This window comes from Diorhabda sublineata, chromosome 10 (genome assembly GCF_026230105.1).
Source record: "Diorhabda sublineata isolate icDioSubl1.1 chromosome 10, icDioSubl1.1, whole genome shotgun sequence".
Taxonomy (NCBI): Eukaryota; Metazoa; Arthropoda; class Insecta; order Coleoptera; family Chrysomelidae; genus Diorhabda; species Diorhabda sublineata.
In genome coordinates this window covers 5,650,300-5,672,448 of record NC_079483.1, presented here as the reverse complement: position 1 = coordinate 5,672,448, position 22,149 = coordinate 5,650,300, and the positions used below count along the sequence as shown (strand labels likewise).

Genomic DNA, 22,149 nt, shown 5'->3' with positions numbered 1-22,149 from the left:
TTTGGGTACATTTCTACGATCCACAAACAAAGCAATTATCGATGGAATGGCGACACTCTGGTTCTCCAAGATCTAAGAAGTTTCGTGTCCAAAAATCTGCTGGAAAAGTTCTTGCTTCAGTTTTTTGGGATTGCCATGAAGTAATAATGATTAATTTTTTGAATAAGGGTGGAAAAATAATTGGAGATTACTATTCGACATTACTGACCACTCTACGGGAAAAAATTAGAGAGAAAAGACGCGGAAAGCTATCCAAAGGTGTTTTGTTTTTGCAGGACAACACCCCTGCACACAAATCTCATGTTACTATGGAAAAAAATTCATTATTTAGGGTTGGAATTACTTGAACACCCCCCTTATTCACCAGAGTCGGCACCGTTTGACTATCATCTCTTTCCTCAACTAAAAAAAAAGTTTAAAGGTCGTAAATTTTCTTCCAACGAGGAGGTGTTAAAAGCTGTGGAGGTCTGGTTTGCAGAGCAAGAAGAAACATTTTTTTAGAAAGATCTAAAGACGTTGCAGGTTAGCTGTAATAAATGTATCCAATTAAGAGAAGAATGTGTTGAATAATAAAATATTTTGACATTGAAATTTTGTTTGGTTCAATAGTAGGCTAAGAATTTTTCAATATATCATCGTAGCTTTCGACGAGGACGATGCAAATTATATGCTAGGAAAATATGTCAAAAACAGAATATCTACCGGTAGAAAGCACACAAGTAGACCTCGAACTGCAAATAATTAGGGTTAGACAATGTAGACAATTCAATAAAATATGAAATAGAGTGCAACAAAGGAAAAAAAACAACGCAAACTCTGAACTTATTGCTTTGGTCAGAAAAAATTAAACTATACATAAAAATGACAATCCATCTTGACGTATGGATGTGACTGTTGACAAGAGACAGATAGACAAGAAAAAACAATAGAGGCTGTAGAACTACTTGAGAAGATTGTGCGGAATATCGAAAACAGAGTATATACACTCGTAGTCAAAAATAACGCACCACCCTAATTTCTGATAATATTGTTTTGTTTAATAAATGTACAGTCCTAAATGAACATTTCACTTAAAAATACAATAATTACACATAATAAGGGGAGGAGATGAAGATCAAACATCAAACCATCACCCAATTGAGCTTCTCCCCGCGTTTTATAACATCATAGACAGACATGAATAGATCCATGACATCGGATCGTACAACCGTCTTCCAAATATCGTGATTGTTAATACGTTTCATTAATAATAAAAAAGATTTGTTTGCACTTTTACCCTCTCTCTTCTTTTCTGTAATAATTTTCGTTTATATATGTCATTGATGCAATACGTGAAGTTGGCAAATGTTAAAACGAAACATGAAAGGTTATTTCATATAGCTGGTAGATCTCAGATTATATTATGAGAAAGCACTTTCCCTAATTGAAGTCAGTGTATAAATTGCCTTGGGGAAACATGCATTTATTGCATAGTCGACGTGGTTATGTTAACAAAAGGAAATTTGTTATTTTTTTCCTAATTGTTTATTGTACATGATGGTACGTCTCCACAGATCGCTCTTAACGTTAAGAAATTTTATGAAATATTAATTTTCCTAGTACACAGACGGGAATCCTCCTAAATTCCCAATGTTGCCGTTTTTCTACCAGAAAATCACATAATCAAGTTTTATATGGACAAAGTTTAGATAGTAGGTAGTTGATTCTCTCCGATCCTTTACATTGTTAGAACATTCCTCCGAAACTCTAATAGAAATAATTATCCAATTGATAACGCATTTAGTTTTTTATTTTCATAAATACACCGTTACCAAATCCATAATCCCAACAATGGAAAAAATTGGCACGTCAAGCGACATTAAAACATATTTTGTTAAAAAGTACAAACTTTAGCTACATTTAGAGACATCATTGCTCCATATATAAAATTTTACTTATGATTTTCGTGAATATTTGGCTTTTGGAAGCCTCCAAAAACAATCTGCCACCATTCCTGGACTAACTTTCCTTTGATAGCTCTTTTCCATCAAGAGAATTTGTAGCACCCCAAAATAAACTCAGATGAGTGTCCAGCATAAAGAAATATTACACCCTGAAATTTCTCATTCAGATATACAAATCCACTGCCATCTTTACAAATTTTTTTCTTAGACCGAACTATGTGTTCAACGATGGTCAGAGTTCACTAAAGGATCATGTTTAGCATTTCTATAGCTTGGAGTGAATTATTGACTCCTGGACCACACTTTCTCTGTTTAGTGTTATTTCTATTATCCCATTCGCCGATGAAACATCAATATTTTGTGTAACCAGGCTGTAGTCCAATCAAAAGTTCAATAACTTTGAAATTGCCAAAATTTTCCCGAGCAATTTTGCCAAGAAGAAATCTCATATTTCCGTAAGTATCTTTTATATCAGAACAATAAGCAACTAGCACTGAAGGAACTTCTGTTAGCTAATAAAACGATGTTATCTGCATGTCTGATGTCGTTAAATTCTGTAACCATTTGGTAGTATACCTTTTCATGTCTTATATAAGGCTTCACGAAATATCCGCTCAGAATACAAGTTAAAAATGAATGGAGATAATATGCAACAAATTTCACTTTTTCTGTGTGCTCTTCTTCGATTCTAAAGTTTGCGGATTGATTCCAGTAGAGGTTTCCAATTATTCTCAGTTCCTTAGTGTTAATTCCTATTTCTTTAAGTATCTCCATCATTTTTCCACATTTCATTCGATCTATGGCGTTCTCGTAGTCTATTAAACATGCATACACATCGCAGTTCAAGTTTCTACTTTCTGAATTCTCTTGTGAAGAGAAATGGTCATAAAATATGGATCGTACGGTATTCTTCACGTTCGTCTGGTTTCTGAGGAGTGAATGAATATTCCCCAGTGATTTGGATCACACTCAAAATTTAATGGATCAATCAAAACTTGAACTTTTATACAATAGAATAAATCGTTTAAATCACTTTGTGTTCTTTTGATATTGACAGTTCAGAACTCGGGTTACGATTTCCACTGTTACTTTCGACAAATAGACCCAACGCGTCTATGTCGAATGGTTTAACTACAGCATCTCTATATCTGGCTTAGTTTTGTTTACCTGATACTCGTGACAATTCTTTACATATTTTATCCCATCTTTTCTCATGGTTTTCCATTTTACATTCGAACTGATTGATTCCCCAATGAATTGTTAACAATTCCTCTAGAATTGTGGGCTTATAAATTTTTCTTAAGACCTCGAGAAGCTGTAGGTCAATGTCATTGTGATTTTGAGTATCGCCGGACAAACACTCATTTGAAACGTCTGTAAATATGATTCGAACTTACCTGTTTCACCGGTTCCAGCTCTTATGTCTTCCTCTATTTCGTTTCTCCAAGTCCTTCTCGGCCTGCCTCTTCTCCTTGGCCACAATGGGGTTTATTTTACCTTATTCTTTTGAACATTTTAGTTGGTTTTCTTTTCATTATATGCCCAGATCATTTGAGTCTTTGTATCTCACCATATTTTCCTTCCCCAGCTATTTCTCTATTTCTAACCTAACCTAACCTAACCTAATACAATCAAACTCGATCATAAAACAGATTTTATGAGTACAAATTTAAGGTTCCTACTATATTTTTGACTCCTAAAGTTCTTCATCGTCCTTAATCTCCTGTTTCGATGCTTTATATCCAATATTCGATAGCCCATTCCCAAAATTTGGCTATGGAATCACGCATTTGTTGTTATCACACCAAAGATTGAGAATTTGCAGGACTTAACTCTCTGTCTATAACTTACGCTAAGGTTTGTTATACATTAGCGTCGCGTTTATAATAGGACGTGTCTTTTAATTGACTCAAATTACACGTTTTTGATTGATCCGGCTCAGAATTATTACCCTTATTAGTTTTTAAGGACCCTCGTTTCAACAAACGTCACATTCAGATACGTTATCGAAATGATTTATAACAAGTTCCGGAGTACAATCCTTTTAATCGATTTGGAGGGTTCGGTCCAAATAATTGTTATATTATTTTTAATGAATAAAAATGTGTGACAAAAACAGAAGTCGACCTTTTATTAATAATCGAATGTATTACATACATACCCAAATATAGATAAAATTTACGGTGATAGATTTTTATAGAACTAACCTTGCAGGCTATAGAAAAACACTTCTTATTTTTTTACTTTTACCGCCGTCGATGGGCATAATGACCAATAAAATTAATAACTGAATCTAAAATGTTGTTTACCCGTGTAGAAAATATACGTTTATATCTCAAGAAATAATTGATTATTTAAATACGTACAGGATGTTCCGCATAAAAATTTCTGCCAAAGGCTTTATGTAAAGTGAACGGACAATTATACTAACAAAAAATGTTTTATAGGGAGAATTATAAGAAGGATATTCCGGAACTAACGTTCAAAAATTCGGGAACGTATTGTATGAGCCAAAATGATTTTTCTCGTTTTAGAATTATAGGTCTCAAGAGTTTAAATTTCAATTTCGTTTTTTAAAAAATTTTCAGCATGCCTTGAAACCATGAACGGACTACTCGTAGTGGTTATTTCATATATTTCATGATTTAAAAAGTTTTTCCGTTTCTCAAAGGAGCAAATAACTACTTTTCTGGCTAACACCAAGAAAAATATTGAATTAAATTTTATTTTTAATATAATATGATACATTACAAGACGAGAGTCGTAACCACTGACTAGTTTCGACGTTGTTGCGTCTCTTCAGAATGGCGTAACGACCTCTAGTTCGGAGTTTCTCATCCAAACTAAAGCCACAGCCAGCCAGCGCTGCTACTTGATTCATGTAGCTAAACATTCCTTAGTAGACTCTACCCAGCGAAATCTTCATTTCCAACTGCGAAGTCAAGTAGACATGTGAATTAAATTATCAAGTGATATATGAGACGTTTTCATTAATTGGCATAATAACTATTTGCATCAATCATTTCTAATTTCTTGATTCGAAATGATGGCTTGCCCTTCCTCAAAGGAGCAAACAACTACTTTCCTGGCTAACACCACGAAGAATATCGATTTACATCTCTTCCGAATAACGTGTTATCATCGACAATCCGCCAAAATTGACATGGCTAATGACTCGCGATTACAAAGAGACTAGTTTCGACGTTATTGCGTCTCTTTGGAGTAGCGTAACGACCTCACGTCCGGAGTTTCTCATTCGAAGATAGTCAGCGAGCGCTGGTACTTGATTCATGTAGGGATGCAGTTAGGAATGTCAATATTGGCGGATTGTCGATGACATTACGTTCTTCGGAGAAGATGTAATTCAATATTCTTCGTGGTATCAGCCAGGAAAGTAGTTGTTTTCTTAGGAACGGTGAGGTCATCATTTCGAATCATGAAATTCGAAATGATAGATTGCTACACCTTTAGGATAATTTAATCTCGCTGGAATTTGATAAAATGAGCCGTTTGGCCGATAATCACAACTTTTTGGTATCGATTTCGATCTACGCGATCAGATTTAATTTCAAAATTTGACGACAATACAATAAATCGACGAAAATATCTCATTATCCTTATTAGATTCACCAGGAATCACAAATTTCTTTTTGAATCCTCTGTATGAGAGTAAGCTAGTGGGAGAATTACGTAAGCGCGCCGTACCAGATTTACAAATTCGAGATGAAGCAATCAACACATCTGAACATATTTCAAATAACAAATTAATGTAATAAGCTGTTCATATTCCAAGTTTGTTCATTTTCATATTTTGTCTAACAACTGTGCGTTGTATGTATGTAGATCTAAAATCTTTAACTTTTCTCAAACACCCCGTATAAACAATTATATTGTAAGAACGTAACGAGACATTGTATTAAAGTTGATAATAACATTTTTATTGCACAGATACACGTTTGATATCGTGTATGAAATAATTATTTCTGGAATTATAAAAGTGAAATCTCAAATATTTTTTGTCATTATACGTAACAGGTGTTGAAAGACCCTCGTAAAACCCACACGCAGGTACCATTAATAAAACATGTTTTTTTTTGCTTTCCTCGCCTACTTGCGTTGCTGCAGAGTTTTCAAAAAAATTGGTTAGTTAGCTAGTTAGTTTATAGTACAAAAAGAACTTCCCAGAAGAATGGTAAAACACGAAAACCCTAAATGAAAAAATTACAGACTTAAAAAAATGAAATTATAATGTAATATAAAGCTATATTCTTGCAAATACATATTCTGTACTCTTATCTAGATTGCTTTCTGGAAAATTTTAATGATAAACAAAGCGAGAGGTTCCATCAGGACATTTTCTTTAATGTAGAAGTGATATCAAGGGAAACGCAACTTAAGTGAAGTTTTCAATGAATTATTAATACGCAATTCGCTTAGATCTGTGATTTTTTTTATGTAAAAAGCAAGCACAGAAGGATAACCCCATATACTTCTCACTTTTCCCTAAACTTTTTGATTAGGAGAGAAGCTGTGCCAATAAGAAGACTCCGCATCAACCACTCGTCCTGTCTGCCAAAGTTGTCACGTTGCTGTGTCTGTTTGACACATCCTCACCGACTGCAGAGAAAACTATACCGCATACCAGCAGTTTTATATGAAAACCTACATTTAACTGGCCAGAGTTTCTTAAAGTCACCGAGATTTATGAGAAAATATAAATAATTTACGTATTGTAATAGATTTTGCCTTCTTCAAGTACCATACATTTTCGACGTGTAACTTGTAAATTGTTGCCACATCTTATATTCGGTAGCCAGGAATGTAGTTACTTCTCCTCTCCTTCCGTCGATCTTTCCCGTCAGTATGAGTTGAATATAACGGTCCTCGCAGGATTTGTACTAAATAATATACGGTCCATGGGATCCGTAGAAGTCTGCACAACATACACATTTCCATTGCTTCTTCTCTGTTTAAGGATCTCACTTTCTGGGATCACGTCTCTATACCATACAAAAGGATTGGCCGAATATGACCATCAATCTAAGGATTGTGTGTCCGTATTTGGTACCATATTCTTTGATAGAATCGACTAGCTCTTTTGGTCTTCTTCGTTGTCGGCTTATATCGCAGTATCGTCGGCATATTTATGAGAGTTCCATTTACTTTAATGCCTTTTTGGTGGTCTTTTAATGCCAGCTGAAAAGTCCCCTAAGTCCTAAGTCCCCTAAGTATCTGAAGGTGTTCCGTAGTTCCGCTGTTTGATGTGCAACAGCTTTTGTATGATCCTGATGTCTATACTATCAATATCAACATCCTTTATGATGTCAAATAGTAAGTCATGCCGAATGGAGTTAAAAGCTTTTTGGTAATCTATAAAACAACGAAAACATCTTTTCTTTGTTCGTAGTATTTTTGTATTAGATTTAGTAACAGTTCTTTATTTAAAAATAATGTATCATATTATTGTTTTTGTGTATCAATGACATAGCTGTCGAGGCGCGTTAACCTCAAATAAAAAAAAAGGATAAACCCCATTACACTCGAGTAGTTTGAGTAATGCATGCCGCGTAAGCTTGTGGATATTGATCGTGAACTTATGTATATTCGGGAATAGCCGTTATTTGGTAGATGATTTCATAGGCTTGCACTTCTCCAAAGAAAGAATTCCCGATAAATATACGTTCTGGTACATTCTGGATTTTTGAAGTTACAGATGTTTTATACTACATGTATTCGATACAATCGAAATAGAGTTATACCAGGCATTAGTTTAAACAAGCAGCTGCGGTTTCTTTGAATCTGATCATCCAGAAAACTCAAAATAGTGTGTTGAAATTCGTTTTTCAGAATTTATTAACCGCTTTTTAAAAAGTACGGTACATCGCATTTTATCTAAAAATTTGGACATGAGAAAGTTGTGTACAAGTTGGGTGCTGCGTTTGCTTACAACAAAAACAGCGTCGTGAAGATGTTTCCATCGAATGTTTGGCAATGTTTCTCCGAAATAAAACGGAATTTTTTCGCCGTTTCATAACTATAGATGAAACGTAGATCCATCACTTCCCAACCAAAAAAAAAGCAATCAAAGTGGTGGATTGAAAAGGGAGAATCGGCTCCAAAGAAGGCTCCACCTGCAGGCAAGGTCATGGTGTCGGTTTTTTTCATGCCTATGCGCTAGATTTAGTCCTTTCGTATTATTTTCTGTTCCTAGATTTGAAAAAATGGTTGAGTGGTCAAAGATTTTTTTTCTAGCAATGAAGATGTGATGTTAGCAGAAACATCGCTGGAAAAAGTGTATGGAGCTGAAAGATTACGTTGAAAATAAATATATTTTCGTGGTTTCTGTGTTGGGCCTTTGTTGGACCATACTCGTATACTAAGCACAACACTACATAGACGAAAAAACATGTTTTAAAGAGGAAATTTCATAGTTCTTCAAGTAGTAACTCTTTAATAAGGGCTTTCGTAGTAAACTGAAAATAATGAGGTCTAAAAACCAATGAAAAACTTTAAAAAGCACATAAATCTGCACGCAGAAGCTTACGATAAAAGCATTTGTTTACCCCACGGAGGTCATTTTTAAATAACCATCAGCTTATTTTGATAATTCGTTGTATTTCCTAATCCTTCCCTCCATCACTGACAAGAGACAAGTGACGTCTAGCATCTTCTTTTTTTATATCTTATTTGCCTTTAATCTTATATCTCGGTAGCCGTTTTAAAGTCAGTGACAAACATAAAGGTGAAACTAATAAAAGACTGTTTATAAGAGGTAGTATCAAGAAAATTTGAAGGCTGAAAGACTGAGAATCAGTATTTTCAATAATCAAGATTTATCACATAAAATACCATGGAAAATGTTCAAAAACAGATAATTAGTTCTATAAAAACAATTTCAGATACTTTCTTTCTTATTTTATTTTCTATTTTTTGCAGGGATTGCTTTCTGCTAATTCAATCTGTTGGTGGAATAACGGCCTAAACGGAGCTACTAAAAATTTAGTTTATAATGGTTACGTGAATCCTGGTGCGCTGCTGGTTGCAGCAGAACCTTGTGCCTTGGAAATTTTGAGAAACGCTTGGTCTAGAAGGGTTCTGCAACCACCTCCAGGATACCAAATAGTAGCTTTAGGTAAGTTTTTTATCAACACTACGAGAAAAACGAATCAAAACAGCAAAATATCTTTCAACTTTAACTAGAAATGTTTCAACCCAATATTAAAGAAAACCACATAGAGATTTCGATACCATATCGATCTCAGTTGAAATTAAAAAAAAGTTTCATTGAGGAGTTTCCAGAAATAGAACTTCAAAGTTCGTAACCTCTTAGATAATCAATTGAAGATTCAAATGCTCAAAAGAACTAAAGCATTTAAGTGTATGTCTGAGAAAAAATGATCTTGTGAAGACGCAACAAAAAATTGAAGAGCTTACGTCAAAAACTAACATGTAGTACACATATCAATCGAGAGATTGGAAAAAAATTTCAAGTAAATTTAAGAACAGGCCCAATAGATACTTTGAGTCAAAACAAATCAAAAAAATTCCACAGGATTCCTCTTTTTTAGTAAGGATCTGTATCATGTCATGAAAATAATAGAATTTTTTCTTCGGTGTTTATAATTGTAGTTTAGTCCCAGTTAGACGCTGATACGTGAACTTTTTGGACCAAGACATCCTTTTGTGAAATTCGTCTACGGATTGTTTTCGTTCTCGCAAATTCAGACTTGTAAGTTTTAAAATGGGTAAAACCAAGTAACTACTGATTGAAATTCGTGCATTAATCGCAAGTCTTCAAAGTCTAAACAAAAGTAACTATACAATTGCCGTCGAATTAAAAATAACGTGGATTACAACGTGGAAAAATATGCATCCACCATCCATCGACATCTCACAGGCCCAGAGATAGCAGCTGAGATCAATGAATCCGAGGATCTGCCTTAAGTACTTCTACAATTAAAATATTGCGAGAATTTGGACTGTGACAGTGAAGAAATCTCTTTCAAGATATCAAAATAACATTAGGAGAATGCAGTGAACTGAAAAACATAAAAATTGGACGCATGAAGAGTAAGAGAATGTTTCATGGAGTACTGAGTACATGGTTTGAGGTTTTTGGGTCTAAGAGCAAAAGATTTGTGTGCAGGTCAAAGGAAGAACGGGACCATGCAAACTGTATAACACGGTGGAAGCTCGGTGATAGTTTGGAGATGTTTTGAAGCAAAGTTGACTGAAAATATGTTGAAAATTGAAGGATTTTTGAAGAAGGAACGCTATTAAAAAGATATCAAAGGAAAATGTAGTACGTTCTGGTCAGCGCCTTATCGGTAAAAAATTTACCTTTCAGCAAAACAACGATCTTAACCATTCCAGTATTTGAGAGAACTGGACAGGAAGAAGAAGACAAATAGACGACGATTATTTGTCGGGAATATGAAAATTGTGCTCGGAAATAATAAAAGCAGAAGGGGACTAGATCGCAAACTACAGGATGGAGGAGTCTACGTACCCTTTATTTGATAAGTTGTAATTGTATTATCAAATCTATCATAAATAACTAACATGGTTGGTTTTTAACTGTTTTTTTTTTTCGTTATTTTACAATATTCCACATCTCCAAATTTTTATGGTATTAATGACTTCTTCATTTCAATCCATTCTAATGTGGTCACAAGCATTTTTAACATGTTGTCCACTACTTTCAACTATCCAGTTCAACTGTTGTTCAAATATTTGTACATTTAAAGATTGTTTTGTTTTTGTAGAAGACATAGAAGAATCAACGATAACTCCAGTACCACAAACCCAATGGACACCTCTTCCGGAAGCAGTTTGTTCGGTTGTTTTGAGGTTATCGAGTCAAGGAAGACCGGCCGGTCTCGAAACAATAAGAGAATCTCTAATAATGGCTTTTCCACATGTATCACCTCCAAGTGAACAAGCTCTTTACGACACCTTGGTACAATTAACGAAAGAAAAGAAACTCTATAATACATCAAGCGGTTATTATATAGTTACACCAGAGTGAGTTTATCTCGTATTATCATCATTCATTTTATTAAATTGTATAAATTTTTAGGCGAAGACGTTCGAGGAGCCAATCAAGAGGAAGAAAGAAAGATGATATTGGTGTCGATTCCTCAGCTAATAAAACGATGCTCATGTCGACTGAAGAAGCAGTGGTTATGGTTCACGGTGATATAGCTACTATTAGAGATGGCAACGTTACACATCAATGTATACAAACCAATTTAGCCGACGTTATATGCGGAGGTATGATAATTATAATTTTCATCGAATTAAATCATCCAATTCTTTTAAATTATAGGTAATGCCAGCGATAAAATACTGTACGCTCGTACCAAACGACGTTCCTCTTCGTTTCCTTCTCCCAGAAGTCCAGACAGAAGAGGATCGTTCAGACTTTGGAATTCCAATAGAAGACTTCGAAGATCAGCTTCTACTAGAACAATCGCTAAACATTATGTGGATACAAGCAGTAGTACCGAGTATCCCCATAGTGGGGAATCTACGCCCACTCCAAGTAAGTTAGCGAGAAAAACTACGTGTGCGCCAAAGGTTAACAACTGTCAACTGGTTATACTGAACACATTGTTTATACCACCACTACACCAGCACTCAGTTTCTGAAGAAGATAACTTGTTTATCGAAACGCGCGTCAATTAGTGTGATTGTGAGTGTTGGTGTGAACAGTGTATTCAGTATAAATATCGCCAACGGTTCCAGAAATTCCAAATTAGTTGTCAGCCATTTAACCTGAAGCTTACTCTTTCGAATACGATAACTACCGTGTCTATAGACAAAGCAGTATAGCCGTTGACATAGATTTCGTAAAATTACGGTAATTTTGATCGATCTTACTGTGTATTGGGGGATCTCTGAACCTACAGGAATTGACAAAGAACTTCGCAAAAATATTTGTGTTGATACTTCAGATCCGATTAAGAAAGACTCTAACTTACTAGGAAAAGTAATAACATGTATTGATCAAATTTGAATTAAAAGGAACAAGATTTGAGTCTGCTGAAATTGTGAAACTTCCTGGAGAAACTGGCAGACAAATATATCCTGTGGTGTGAAGATTCGTATGGATTGATTTAGGTATAGAAGATGGGTATATATTGAAGGTGATACCTAAATATATATAATATGAAAATAAACTGTTTTATATCAGGAGTCTCGTTATTTAAAATCCACACTTCGTGTGGAAGTGTGGTTACCACGGTGTTTTCCATGGAATCATGAGAATTTAGGAGCACGAGAAATTGAATCAAATTATTGTGGACAATTTTTATGTTCCGGACTGAAATTTTCATATTTTAGTTTTTCTAAATTGGTACACTTGTCTGTCAAGATCTGTCTGTGCGGAGTTACCTCTTTAGTTTGCTCTATGTTTATTGTTTGTCTACGTTACAAGCTGAGACACATGTAGGTGAATAATAAAATGAAGGATGGGATTTTGTTTTCATGTTATATGGTAGATAACTTTAAATTACGTCTAATGACAATATTTGAAAATTTAATCGTTAATGAATTTATTAAAACATTATAACTCATTCATCACACAACACTTCTGTTGAAAATTTTCAACCAATATTTATATTGAAGGACATTCTTCAATTAATTCATATTATACTGGATATGTCAACGGAATGTTTTCAAGCAACACGTTATTCCCATAATTTTGTTACACCTTGATACGTCATTAGATGTGATACGATGTCAAATTTCAATAGATGTCGCTACATATTATCTATGGATTTGTTCTAGCAGTTATTATGGCGTAGACATAATATAAAACGTTTCTAGTAAAATATGGTAGAAATATTCGTAGTATGAGAGCTGTATATTTTGATGAATAATACTTAAAAATTAACAGTGTGGTCTGTTTTGAGAGTCACCCATGTTTTGGTTATATTTTGGATTGTTATTGATTGTAAAGCGACATTCATCGTATATTACTGTTGTACTGTACTGTATTATTACTTTTAATAACTTAATTTTGGATGGTAATGAAAAAACCTTGTGTTTCAGAGGAAAGTATCTGTTAAGAAACACATGTTAGTCTTCTAATTTATATGTTGATCAGTTTTATCATTATTCATTGGCGATTGTAACCCATCACTGGTAATGCTTAACTACTCTGTACAGATCTATGGTTTGTTACTTCTTTGATCTTAACTACACACTACATGCTACACAAAATTCATCCTGTAGTGAAGTGCGACCACGATGAAACTCGAAAAACCAGGTATAGTGCAGGCATTCAAGCTCAAAATGTTGTGAAACCTCCGAATTCTTTAATGCAACTCCGATTTTTCTGAAAATTTAGAATTAAGCTCATATTACCCCCCATATCAAGATCTACATGGTCGCAAGGTGTGCAAATTGTTTTTAAAGAGTGAAAACCACCCCTTATCGAAAAATACGAATATTATAGTTTTTCCTACTTTTTTTTTTCAATTGAAATGTTTTTCGTTTATGCGGCATAAATATCTTAGCATATTGTATAATAGAAAATTTTTATTTTTTTAAACTATAATCCCTTAAAAACCTTTAAAAACTACCCTTCTGATGAAAATAATATAAGAAAAAATCTTTTGATGATTTAAAACATTGCAATTTCATTTTTGACTGCTAAAAATTCATAGCATTTCAATAAAATTTAATTGGTTATTAATTTTTATTATACAACCCTTAAAAAATAACCCAAATTTGCAGAGAATGAAATAAAAATAAATCTAACGACTACTAACTTTTAGATTTTGAATTCTTTTTGGTATTAAAGTTTCTTGTCTCTACTTGAAGTAATTTTAATTGTATATACCCTGTCAACCCTTAAGAACCACCCCTTTGATAAAAAAATTAAAAAAAAATTTAATGACTGTTAAAGTTTTGACTTTGAACTCCATTAGTTTTGAAGCTATCACATCCTACAAAAAACCATTTTAAAGGTAATTTTCAAGGCTACAATCCTATGTATGTTAAAAGGGCTTGAGTCTCTCCAAATTTTATTAATAAAGGGCCAAAGGGCTGTGGATAAGCAATCCTCGCACTGTAGAGTAGTAGATTAATTTGGTTATAACTCCGTCAATTTTTATGCTACAAAAAAAAATAGAAATAAAAAACAAAATAATCGTCATAAAAAATGCTTTAGCTTGACTGTTTATTTGTTTTTGTATCTCTTATAGTTATGGAGAAAAAATGAGCAGAAATGAGCAAAAAGTATTATTTAATGCTCATTTTTTTCAAAATTATGCATTTTCAATCAGCCAAACGTTGAGATGTCGTAAATAACATCCAAAATAAGTCTTCTTTTGATTTTCAATGAAATGGCATTAGTTTTAGTGAAATTTTTTTACCTATAAATATTTTACATCGTATCTCACTGAAATTTCAGTAGAAACGACTTTTTTCAGTGATCATTTGGAAGGTATTTTCAAGCTTTTTAAAAAGTGTTCTATGACTTTTTGTTGGAAAATGTACTATTTTCCCGTTATTTGAGGTTAAATACTCAATTACCTAAAAGCTATTTAAGTATCTATAACAGCGTTGTCCAACTGGCGGCCCGCGGGTCGCATCCGGCCCGCGGGTCGCATCCGGCCCGCGGGTCACATCCGGCCCGCGATGCCATTCGTTGTGGCCCGCGAAATTTTTTACGGAGAGGATTATATTTTCTACATCCTTACATACCTTACAACATGAAAATGCGTGTCGCTTGAGCTAGCAAAGGCAAAAAAACCTTTCACTGATAGCTATTTAATTAAAAAGTGTGCCGTTGAAATGGCCAAAGGCTTTGAAGATTCTAAAATGGCGGAGAAATTTCAATCAGTGCCACTTCCACATTAAACCATACAAAGAAAGATAGTTGCTATGGGTGAGCAAGTAGAAAAGTCTATGCTTAGCTTAGTTAAAAAAGTTCATATTTCTCACTTTGTCTGGATGAAAGCACTGATCAATCAGATGTTAGTCAGCTCCTAATATTTGTGCGTATTACTTTTCACGATTTTACCAGTGAAGAGGAGTTATTTGATATCTGCCCTCTTTATGGAACGACTAAAGGAAAAGACATCTATGAGGCTATGAAGAAAGCAGTTGATAGAATTGGAGGTTTCAATAAATGTTCAGAAATAGCAACAGACTGGGCCCCATCAATGACAGGTAAAAAAACTGGATTAGGGGGTCTGCTTCGAGAGAATGGTGTTACTTGTCCTGCAATTCATTGTATTATACATCAGGGAGCTTTATGTGGAAAATCAGTCAAGCAAAATCAAGTTTTTCAAACCGCGAGTAAGATTATAAATAAGATTAGAGGTGGAAATCGATCCCTTCTACACAGGCAACTTAGGCAGTTTTTAGTGGAAACAGAGGCTGAGTATGGAGACTTGCTAATGTACAACAATGTAAGGTGGCTGAGTGCAGGAAAGTGCATGGAACGGTTTTTGCCATAAGGAAGGAAATCCCTGCATTCTTCAATGAATACGTTTCATCGGATACAACTGAACTGGAAAGCTTAAGGATCCAGAATTCTTAAGACAGTTAGCTTTTTTAACAGATCTGACTAATCATCTTAACAGTTTATATTTGTGTCTTCAAGAAAGAAACCAGACGGTTTCAGATTTAATCGGAAAAATAAACGGATTTCGGAATAAGCTGAGCGTGTTTAAACATGCTTTGGAAAAGAACAACCTGACATACTTCCCTAGCTGTATGCAACTAGCAGAAGAATTCAACAGTGAGGAAAATATTGAGTTTTCATGCTGCAGTTCAAAAAATTCAACAAGTTATTGATGAATTCAATACAAGATTTGAAGAAATCGAAAATCTCAAAAGCAGTTTACACCACCACCCGACTTACAAATTGAATTATGTGACCTTCAAGCTGACATCTTCCTAATCACCAAACAAGAAAAGGGACCTGAATTTTTCAAATTACTGTCTAAAGAGAAGTTTCCAAATCTGCGAGATTTTGGACTGAAGGTTACATCAATGTTCGGAAGCACATATGCATGTGAAAGTGCCTTTTCCTCCATGAAGTACATTAAAAACCACAACAGAAGCAATCTCACCGATTCTTCCTTACGTCATCTCATGAGACTGTCTACAACTGAACTGGAGGTGGACATTTCCTCATTGGTGGATGAAGCCGATCGACCACAGTCTTCACATTAGATATAACTTCTTATTACTATTGCAATGTTTCTCTTAGCTCTCAAAAAAATATATGTATAAATTTTCCATTCATTTACAAAAACATACTCGATCAGCAACAAAGGAAATAATACTCTTTTTTTGTTTTAATTATTTTTATACCTCACATTATTTTGTTATTACTTTAACAAAATTATTATATGGCCAGCAACCATATCAAAGGTTTTAGTTTTGGCACTTGGTGCCTTGCAAGTTGGACACCCCTGATCTATAATTTGCTTTAGGTAGAACATTAAGATCTTAAAACATAGCTTAATTTCTTTGTTGTTTTATAAGCTTCATTTTTGTTCATTACACTTTTTTCGATAAAATGTCCCATTACAGAGTTATACGTAAAAAACTATTGAAAAATGCGGTTTTTTGACGAAAAATCGTACTTTTCAATTACGAATAACTCAATAACTATCGATCTGGCGAAAAAAGTTTATATAACATTTTTTACTTTAAATTTGCTGATCTTTCACCATGCAGATCTCGCTTATATATACTTGGCCTAGTAGCTCGAGATGGTAACCAGCTAGTTGATCGGCATACTGCTATCGGTTTAATTTACGCCGAAAGTCATAGAAAGTTTCTGTAAACAACTCAAATAAAAGTCGTTTGACAACTCGTTCTAAGTATGTTTACCATTAAAAATGTCAAACTTTATGTTGGCAACGTCACATTTGACATATTCACATCAGTGTTGCCATATCTCAAAACTGATTCCATCTTCTAGTCTTTCATGGCTCTCTGCAAGAATTTGATGCTGTACCCACTATTATGATTCTTATCTTCATTTGATCAACCTATTTCTATCAATATACATATATCTCTACTGTGTTTTGTATAAATATACTTCATATAAATGTCTAATTTTGATTTATTTCTATTTTTAGAAAAAGTATCACTACTATCAAGGCTGTTTAGAAGATCGAAACGTTCTCAGTGCCATATCGGAACGTTTGGAGCTCAATTTCCACCAACAGAATGGTTCAATTCAAAAGCTGTTCATTTACATAACGTTGGTACTCAAACAGCCACACCAGATAAGGTACATTATTGTCTAAAATTGTTATATTTTACATTAGATATTTTTTTTATTTTAGGAAAATGGTATTAACATTGCGGCATATATAGAAACATGCGAAATTAGTTCCTCTAGATCGGCATCTTTACCACGAAACCACCGAAGACAACTTTCCACTGATTTAACATTCGCCACTCCTTTAACTGGATCGAGAGAAAACTCCCCCATATCTCGATACATAAATTCGTCTTATTCTAGTAGTACTTTACCGAGAAAACACGCTTATAGAAGCCGGGAAAGTTCGAGAAAAGCGAGTAAAAATAAACCGTCAACTAACCAAGAAAATAAACAACAAGAACTCACCGAAACCGTTATTAATGAAAGACTGTGTTCACCTTCATTAGATTCCACCGCGAATTTAAGCTTAGAAGATAATTCTAGCTCAATCGCAGATTCCCCGGTGAAAAATTTATCGAGTATTGATAACAGCGGACCGAGCAGTATAGAGTCTCATAAGAGCAGCAAAACCGGTAGCTCAATAACGAGCGGACCATCCAGTTTGGAATCCCACAAAACCGTCATCAATAAAAGCTCAATAGATTCACTTTCTAGAAACGCTAGAAACTATAAAAAAGAAAGTAGTCCAAAAACGAACCACCAGAAATCTTCCATGCCTCACAGTAACTCGTTCACTTTACAAGTAACGAGCGGTACTTCTTTTAATGGTACCCCCGGGGCGAATACTAAAATATTTGTACAGAATTCACCGGTCAGATCGGTTATAACTTTCGAAAACGGACAGGTCGAGAAGAATCCTAACGTGGTGATTATAAATAAAGAAAAAGAAGATAAGGAACCTAAACCTACGAAAAATACGAACCAACAAGGTTTCAATAACACCGAAACCAAATTCGAAGGAATGAATAATAACCGTAAATTATCCCTACAACTCCCTAGTAAAGACGGACTAAATTACCACAACGTTATAAAGAACGTCTCTCATAATATCGTTAATTCCAACCCGGATTCTCCGATAGCTAATTCTTTTAGAGAATTTTCTAAGAATTCCTTCACCAGCACGCCGCCTAGTCCTACGAAAAGTTACGAAGGAATCCCGATGTTTTCTTCGATTAAATATCAGAAAAACGAAGTGGGATCCAATTGTTTAGATAAAGGAAAAATATTAGACAAAAACGTCGTCGGATCCGAACCTAATATCTGTATCAAAGAAAGAACTTTAACAAGGGAAAACAGCAATCATCAATTTCCCAGTTTGAGTGACCTAAGTTTCAATTTTACCAGTCTAACGGCGCAGAAAATACTGAAAGGTGTCAGTATAAACAGCGTGGATACGCTAGTCGAACTTAATATGGCGGCGAATCTTGAAAAACAAAATAATTGCGACGTGGTACATACCGATTTCGGTCTCGTGTAACTTCTGTTAACTTTTTAATTAAAGTTAACGGTAAGGTTAATCAAAATTCGATGAAAAGCGACTGCGATACAGAAATTGGCTCAATAGGAAGCTACATAAAAGTTATTTAGGACACTCTGTACGTTCTTAACTATTAGGGTAATCCATTTGCGGTCCCTTTAGCTCCTGGGGGCTACCAGAATTAGAGCGTGACTGTTGTATTTCTGTACCTATATGTCTCATCATCTCTTTCCTACAGTATAAGCTCCAAGTTTTGCTATTGCCCTCTAGTCTCATATGTCCAGGGCTCCAGAGGGATTTTCATCGTTAACTACCTTATAACAATCAACTTTGATAATGAAAAGAGTAAAATTAACTACAGTATATAAGTTAACTGAATAAAAAGCTAAATACACCGAGTTAAAAGTTATTTGGGACAATCTTTATTATTTTTATCGCCTCGTCGTTCTTAATTATCTAGGTAATCTCTTTGATTTATCCATAGCTCATGAGGACTTCCAGAATTGTAGCTTGATCGTTGTTCAGGATGTGTATGATAATTCCAACTTTCATTCCATAATAATCTACGATCTTATTTGTGTTTCAATCGATTCCAATGTGCCCTGGGATTAGACGTACTCAGTTGCAGTATTTCCTTCTTCCAGTATGAAAGTTTCAGCTAATCTGTAGCCTTATGTCTTTCTCTTTCTCCTTTTACCACATCTTAAGATGTACTGAAGAATTCCCATTACAGTTTCGGGTTCTGTCAATGATTCAGTCACATTGTCTTCTCTAATGCTAATTTTATGAGACTCAAATGTTTTCTAAGTAACGTTGAGACTCACTATATATAATATAATATGGAAATAATTAGAAATTTTGCTTGGGACGCCTAATCTCCGCCTAATTCCGAATAATTTATATATTTATAAGGTTAGGTGTCTAAAGTGAAGGTGTACAGGTGCACCAGTACTTAAAAGACAGTCAAAAATGACCTAAAGAACTACAGACCAAATTCTTTTATTACTAATATGTTGAATATCTTCTGGTGGAACAATTTTACATCTATCTTGGAATAAAATAATCAGCAACTGTTAATTTGTGTGTAGAAAGGGTTACTTGGTTTATAAATTGTTTCCAGTAACGCAAATATGTGGTAAAAAGGACTTTTAATTCATCTGCAATATGAAATACCTGAGAGGTTTCATGAATGGAAAATTCTCTACTAAAATCTTTATATGGGACACTACATTAACGCAAATATTATGTGGTTAAATTGCTTCGTAGGTAACAAAAATTAAATCACTGACAGTTTTGATTCCTTAAAAACTATTATTTTATTTTAGACACTCTATATTTCAAAATTATATACTAATCCAAATAATATATAGAAACTTTGTGCTTAGAATGAAGATCTGAAAGACAGGAGTGTATCCACAATGTTTTGAGGTAGCCAGGAATGTACTAGAAACAGGGGTGAAAACCCCATGGAATTATTAGATAATTATGTAAAAATTAACTCAGAACTCTAATTGTTACTTCATTAACATACATTTTAGCAAAAATTCAATGGGAGCGTTGGCTTTCCATGGTTTTAGAAAGTTTGGATCGTAACTTGTTGTTTTAAGTTTCAAAAATGACTGTAAATTTTCATTTGTTAGAAAGCTTCTTACTCTACTTCTAATATAGATAATCAGTACTCCAAATGTCAACTTCTTTGTTTTACTGTAGCAATCTGGAAGACTATTCCATACGTTGTATATAATTTAAATTTACGTACATACATTTCTGGACCTCCAACTCTTGTAAATAGTTTTTCAACTCTGTAAATTTTCCACCACACAAAGTTTTACTTTTTAAATCGATCAATTTATTTGTAGAGATCCAGTTTCAATTTCAAATGGCTCAATGTAGATTTCGTTACTATTTGTGTTCAGATAATTTACTATGAATACTAGAGTGGTTTTTTTGCTTAAATCTGTCATCAAATTCATCTTTATTTGATGAATGAACAGTTGCACTGATTCTATAGCGATATTGCTTTCAAAATTGAAATTGTAATACCGCTTTGCATATCTTCAGAACAAACCAATTCATCCACTGATAGCTTTCCAATTCTTTGCAATAAACTAAAATGTTTGCAACCGTTTGTCGCTATTCAATTCAGGGAGTTATTTAATGTCTTTTTCATTTAGGAATATAATTATTTCATTCAAGCATAAAGCAAAACGTTTCAACACCTGGCTACGATAGTGAAGATGCTATTAACAATATTGATAACCAAATTCATAATCTCAACAAAGCGATTCTTCCTGTATTATGCATTACTACTACACATTACATTACAGAATGGTACTTCTTTGCTATCGATCTTAGAAAATTTCCATCACTAGCAGCTTCAAGAGCTTTTTCTAACACCTCTTTTGTCCATTTACCTGGATAATATGATATTATGTCTTAGTATTCCATACGGGGTAATACCGGCCACTGACCGGTTTTGCCCGCTTAGAATGATTGACATAACCTCAAAATATGAAAACGATTTCTTTTGTTTGTCACGAAAAACGTGAATAACTTTCACAAAATCTAATAAACACATGGGATACGATAGTAAATGTATAGTAATGAACTATACAAAATCTATTGAATGTTATAAATCACTTTAAAATTACCTTTAATTGTGTTTTTTATTTTATAACAATAAAATAAGTCCGTACTTTTACACGACTGTCAAACTCACTAAACGAAATGTCAAATTGGACTAAATACCCAAATAAAATGTCATATATTGAGAAATAGATTCTGTCAATTTTATTTGGGTGTCTCTATATGACAAAATGAAAATCTAACAATGTAAACGTGGCCTAAAAATTATTATACACATTTTGAAAATTATTATGTATAAAACAGTTAGTTGATAGTATGATTTTTGTAACTTTTTGTATATTTATTATGATATATAAGAAAAATGTAATAATACTTTATTTACACAAAATCTAATTTTGTACAGCTTTAATAATAAAATATACTTATATATGAATGTGAAATTTTATTTACAACATTTGAAGAATTCCTCTTGTATTTTGAAGATTTAGAATCGGCGCCCCAATCTTAGAGTTTGTTGATATAAAAACTAATTTTTTACTAAAAAAAAACAATAAATCTTAGATATTATTGTTTTCAGTTGCCAGATTCACCAATTAAGTAAAACTTTGAGTTGGAAGATTTTATTCTTAAAATGACGATATTAGAAATAAAAGTTTATCCATTTAATTTGAGAATTTGTTTTTAAAAGTATTTGAGGTGTTGGGTATCTCAAAATGGTGATGCAGAATTTCGGATTCGCTCACAAAACAAACAACCAACAAAGAAAACAATGCAGTTTAAGATATAAGAGAGTTTGAAAGGATTTATAATATCAAAGAGGTTTTCTTTTGAACGATTACCTAGAATTAGGCAACGCTGTAAGAGAGATTAAACATGTTTGAAACTTGGAAGTGGAATAAATTGGTTTAAAGCTGAAATAAAATATTAAACTTTTCTTTCTTTTT

The 22,149-nt window shown here is 33.8% G+C and overlaps 1 protein-coding gene across 1 annotated transcript in view; it reads left to right on the top strand.

Annotated features, from left to right (window-relative positions):
- The window catches only part of LOC130449812 (uncharacterized), an 89,481-nt gene extending 67,849 nt beyond the window's left edge, over nt 1-21,632 (top strand). Inside the window, exons 3-8 of the mRNA XM_056787832.1 lie at nt 8,880-9,075; nt 10,709-10,967; nt 11,023-11,216; nt 11,272-11,487; nt 17,054-17,208; nt 17,264-21,632. Coding sequence (XP_056643810.1) covers nt 8,880-9,075; nt 10,709-10,967; nt 11,023-11,216; nt 11,272-11,487; nt 17,054-17,208; nt 17,264-18,619 — 2,376 coding nt within the window. The 3' untranslated portion in view covers nt 18,620-21,632. The remainder of the gene's footprint in view (nt 1-8,879; nt 9,076-10,708; nt 10,968-11,022; nt 11,217-11,271; nt 11,488-17,053; nt 17,209-17,263) is intronic.
- The last annotated feature ends 517 nt before the right edge of the window (nt 21,633-22,149 follow it).